General features: G+C 51.9%; 1 protein-coding gene across 1 annotated transcript; it reads left to right on the plus strand.

The window, feature by feature from the left end:
* The first annotated feature begins 538 nt into the window (after positions 1-538).
* OTUD1 (OTU deubiquitinase 1) lies at positions 539-3,732 on the plus strand. Its single transcript, XM_026013654.2, has one exon. It carries the CDS (start codon positions 1,021-1,023, stop codon positions 2,479-2,481), a length of 1,461 nt encoding a protein of 486 aa, XP_025869439.2. The 5' UTR covers positions 539-1,020; the 3' UTR covers positions 2,482-3,732.
* The last annotated feature ends 1,719 nt before the right edge of the window (positions 3,733-5,451 follow it).

Raw genomic sequence — 5,451 nt, forward strand, 5'->3', positions numbered from 1 at the left:
AAGTCGTGTGTTTGCCCGTTCACAGGGGCGAGGGGTGCAGAAAAGTTGCTTTCGGTTGGGCAAGGCAGCAATCGCGGGGTGGACGCGGGGCGTCACGCGGTTTTAACACTGTGACCCGAAGAACCGAAATCAAAAGGGGCAGCGGCGCCCTGGCCCTGCAGGGGGTTACAAGGCTACGCTCCGTCCTCCACACCAAGCCCGGAAGCTGCCTTCCAACCGCACGCTGTCTAAGCGGCGCCGCTTCCCCACGCAGCGCCCACCCCGCCACGATCCGCAGCGGCAGCCGCCGCAGGAGCAGGAGCGCGGCGCGGCGCGGCGCCAGGACCCGCCGCGGAGGAGCAGGGAGCGTCCCGCGGACCCGCCTCCTCGCCCGCGCAGGCCTCCGCGCCGCGGCCCCTCCCGCCCCGCCCCCCTGCGCCGCGGGCCACGCCCCCTGCGCCGCGGGCCACGCCCCTGCGCCGCGGGCCACGCCCGTGACGTCCGCCGAACGGGCCGGGGGGCGGGGCGCGGGCCGGGGGGCGGGGCGAGCCCGCGCTGCTGAATGGGGCGCCGCAACGAGCCGCACATTCCAACGGGCCCACGTGACGCGGCCGCGCGGCCTGAGGTAAACAACCGCGGCCCCGCCTCCCGGCCCCTCCGCGCGCCCTGCACTGCTCCTCGCCGGCGGGACGCGCTCCAGCGGGGCGGGCGGCTTTCCCCGAAAGTCCCCAGCGGCCGCCGCGGCCGGAGCAGCGGCAGCGGGCGCGGCGCCCCGGGTGTGCGGGCCGAGCGCGCCGGCCGGGGTCGAGCGCGCGTCCCCTCCCCGCCCCCACCGCGCGCTGTGGCGCAGCAGGAATTTGGCGGGGACCCGGGCGCTATTTGCGGCTCCTGACGCGCCGGCGGCCGGCGGCCCTTGGGTCATTTCTATTCTAGGGGCGCCGGGTCAGCGCGCCCGGCCGGCCCCCTCCGCCGGGCCCGGAGGGTGTGTCCCCCCAGCCCGGCTCGCCGCGCCTATAAGGGGCCCGAGCGGCGGGCAGGGACATGCAGCTCTACAGCAGCGTCTGCACCCACTACCCAGCCGGGGCACCGGGTCCCACGGCCGCAGCCTCCGCTGCCCCCGCCGCCGCCGCCGCCGCCGCCGCCGCCCCCCCCTTCAAGGTCTCCCTTCAGCCTCCCGGAGCCGCCAGCGGCGAGCCGGAGCCCGAGACCGGTGAGTGCCAGCCTGCCGCGGCCGCCGAGCCCCGAGAAGCCGCCGCCGCCGCCGCCCCCGCCGCCAAGATGCCCGCCTTCTCCTCCTGCTTCGAGGTGGTGCCCGGGGCCGCCGCCCCCGCCTCGGCCGCCGCCGGCCCGCCCGCCGGGTCGTGCAAGCCGCCGCTGCCGCCGCACTACACGTCCACGGCGCAGATCACCGTGCGGGCCCTGGGCGCCGACCGGCTCCTGCTGCACGGGCCCGAGCCCGGCGCCCCGGCGCCCGCCGCCCCGCGCGGCCGCTGCCTCCTGCTGGCCCCGGCGCCCGGCGCCCCGCTCCCGCCGCGCCGCGGCTCCTCGGCCTGGCTGCTGGAGGAGCTGCTGAGGCCCGACTGCCCCGAGCCCGCGGGCCTCGACGCGGCCCGGGAGGGTCCCGACAGAAACTTCCGACTGAGCGAGCACCGCCAGGCCCTGGCCGCCGCCAAGCACCGAGGCCCCGCGCCGCCCCCGGGGAGCCCGGAGCCCGGCCCCGGCCCGTGGGGCGACGAGCACCCGGCGGACAGGAGCCTCCGGGGCTGGGAGAGGGCGGGCGAGCGCAGCGACCCTGCCGGCGCGGACGAGGCGCGGCGGCCCGACGCGGAGGCCGAGGCGGCCCCGGCGCGGAGCTGCGAGGCGGCCCCGGGCGGCGCGGCGGAGGCGGTGGTGGTCTCCAGGTCGGATCCCAGGGACGAGAAGCTGGCCCTGTACCTGGCGGAGGTGGAGAGGCAGGACAAGTACCTGCGGCAGAGGAATAAGTTCCGGTTCCACATCATTCCCGACGGCAACTGCCTCTACCGAGCGGTCAGCAAGACGGTGTACGGAGACCAGAGCCTGCACCGGGAGCTGAGGGAGCAGACGGTGCATTACATCGCCGACCATCTCGACCACTTTAGCCCCCTGATTGAGGGCGACGTGGGGGAGTTCATCATCGCTGCTGCTCAGGACGGGGCGTGGGCCGGGTACCCGGAACTGCTGGCCATGGGGCAGATGCTGAATGTGAACATACATCTAACGACTGGAGGGAGGTTGGAGAGCCCCACGGTGTCCACCATGATTCACTACTTGGGCCCAGAGGACTCCCTACGGCCTAGCATTTGGCTCAGTTGGCTCAGTAATGGACATTATGATGCCGTGTTTGATCACTCCTATCCTAACCCCGAGTATGACAATTGGTGCAGACAGACTCAAGTGCAGCGGAAACGCGATGAAGAACTTGCCAAGTCCATGGCCATATCCCTATCCAAAATGTATATCGAACAAAATGCATGCTCTTGAAGTGTCTGAAAACCTACACCCTGGGAGAATTGCATACATAGTTTGTGTTGGGAGAATTACGAACTCTAATCAGGGTAATAGCACTTTTAAACTTCCTAGTAGATTTACTGTAGGTGTAATGCCTTAATCATTTTTTTGAATGTTTTTCTCCTCAGAGCTGAAGGTTGCTGGGCACCTAAATAATGTTTCATGATGGCTTGGGGTGATCCTACTGCTTATTTATAATTTGCTGTATAAAGTTGGCGCTACTTATAATTTGCAAGCTAGTTTCTCACGGTGTAAATTTGTTCATTCCTGGTAATCTGTTTTCTATAAAAATGTATTTTTGCACAACATTTTTAAGAATGGGTGTACCTTCATCTATGACGTGTTCCGTTTTGACAAACAGCTTTCCAGCATCAATCCAGAGAAAGTGCTTTATATGAAGTTTATTACTTTGAACAAGAGTTTGTGATTCAGTAGTTACTTTATGTTGTTCGATTTGAATTTTATGATTCTTAGATCATTATTTCAAGTGGATATTAATGCATTTGTGTTACCAGATGATTGGCCCATTCCATTTTAATGAAAAACAGATTGGTTGTTTTGGAAATCATTATTTTTCTAGAAATGGTCAGCCTTTTAAAGAGAAATATTTAAGGGAGGGTTGTGGGAAGAGTTTTCTGTAAGGGAGAATAGTACCAGGTCTTCTTACTTGAATGGAAGTCTGATATTTGCAGATGGCAGAGTGATGACTATTCTGTACTTTGGTTGGTGTTTAGAGTAGATTGGTGCTCTGAATTGTTCTTATTTATATTTGTCATTTTGTTATAAAAGCATTTTAACTTTGTGACAAGAGAAGCCTCCTGCTTTATATAGCTTCTTGGATTCAACTAAGAGATTTTAAAAAAACTACTAGCATTAAATGCCTTGAATCAACTTTGGCAGTTGTTTTATAGCAGGAGAATAGTGTCTTAATATTTTATTCCTTTTAAATTCTCTCAAAAGGCAAAATAGGATTGCCCTGTATTATGTACAAATAAAAATGTCTGTAAACAGATCTTGTATGGTTTGCTGGGTCAAACAATGTTCTCAACCTAAAATCTATCTCATTTCCACTTTAACTACTTCTAGTCATATTTATTAAGTGCTGCAGTTTGTACTTTTTTATTTTGTAACATTTTGTGATTTTTTTGTACAATACCGTATTTGTACAATAGAGCGATTCTCAGCCAATGGAATGAATGAATAAAATGCGTAATTTTACTTTTACAGTGTCTTTTTGGCTAAGATGCTTTGTCAATTAAAAAGTGACACTTGTAGGAGCCTCTCTTACATACACACTCTTTTATTTTTTCATGTGTAAAGATGTCCCAGAATTATGAGGGAGATTTCTTAAGTTCTCACATGAACATGGTAGGGTAATCATTATAATTTCAAAGGATAAGTCTTAATGAAATATAATTTACAGATGGAGTAACTCAGGACATTGCTTTTACCATTTCTAATTATAATTCCTGTTTAAAACTATAGAGGTACCTGTTGGCTAATAAACAGGGAAGTACAAGAATTGTGTTAACCAGCACAGTGTCTAAGTATCATAGTTTTGTGTTTCACTTAGCACAGATTTAAATGTTTCAGAGAGTAATCAAAACAGTGTCCTAATTCTTGTCCAGTCTGGGCATCTTGAGACCATGGGAATCTATTAATTTTAAGATGTGTTACTGTATTTAGTAGACAGGTACACCTGTATGCATACCTGGGTATGTTGTTCATTACAGAACAAAAACAGCTAGTTTGGATATTTTACTTTACAGCTGATAAGTCATATGTTTATATTTCATGGTTAAAGATGCATTGGAGCTTGAGCTCATTGCTTAACCACATTTTTGGAAGAATGCCATTGGTTATCAGGACAACTTCCTTTAAATGCTAACTAATGAATTTCTTTTCAATGTTAACTAATCATGCATCTCTGGTTTTTTGGGTAAGGAGACATTTGCTTCACTGATTAAGTTGGGAAAGAAGTTATTTTTTTTTAATTACCTGTCTAAACATACTTCTTTCCCATTTCTCCCCTTAATTTAGACATGTAAAAATTTGGGCATACTTAAAACTTACACAAATGAGTAGACTAGTTACATACGATATCCTAAAAAGCCATCTGTAAGCGCATTACTGTTTTAAAGAAACAAATTTTTCTGGGTTCTGTTTCATTTTCGAATTAGAATCCCAAGTCCTTGATTTACATCCTCAAGGGTGATGTGTTTAAAAGAATTGAATGGATCCTCAGGTCCTGTTGCATTGGCAGCATGTTTTCTTAGTTGTCTTGCCTGAAATGTTTATGCCTTTCACATTCTCTTTCTATGGCTTGGTTTTCTGAAGAAGTGTAGTGTTGGTCACTCCCTCAGGCTCAGTATTTATTCTCTACTGCCGTACCAGTTTTATGTATTAGCAGTAGCAGACCTGGATCACTGAAAACGCGTAGTCGAAGAGGTGGAAATGTGGTTGACTCAAATAGATTTTATTAAAATCTATTCCTTCAGAAACTCTTTATAGCAGCTAAGAGGCTCCAGACTATGAAGGAAACACTTGGTGGCTTTGAGCTAAAGTTTCTTTAGAGTTTACCCCCTTCTCCATAAAATACGATGGAGGTGGATAAAGCCCCTAGGTCAATCCAACTATGGTTTCTGGTAAATTAGTGTGAAAATCATACTACCAACTTGAAAATTTTACTAAAGTGGTATATGAATAAAAACCGAAAACAATTCACTATTAGTGTGATTTTTAAAATTACTGTTTCATTTTTTAAAAATTAAATGGCATAGTACTTCAACATTTTGGCAAAAGCCTAATAATTCCCTGAACGTTTTGTTCATTTTTCCACTTGTATTTCTGTAAGATAAGAAAATGTACTCATTTTCATTTATTTAATTGGACTAAGCAGTAAACCTGTTGATAAGTGCCACAAGGACATGTACATGTGATTCT

The sequence above is a fragment of the Vulpes vulpes genome, chromosome 2 (genome assembly GCF_048418805.1).
Source record: "Vulpes vulpes isolate BD-2025 chromosome 2, VulVul3, whole genome shotgun sequence".
Lineage (NCBI taxonomy): Eukaryota > Metazoa > Chordata > Mammalia > Carnivora > Canidae > Vulpes > Vulpes vulpes.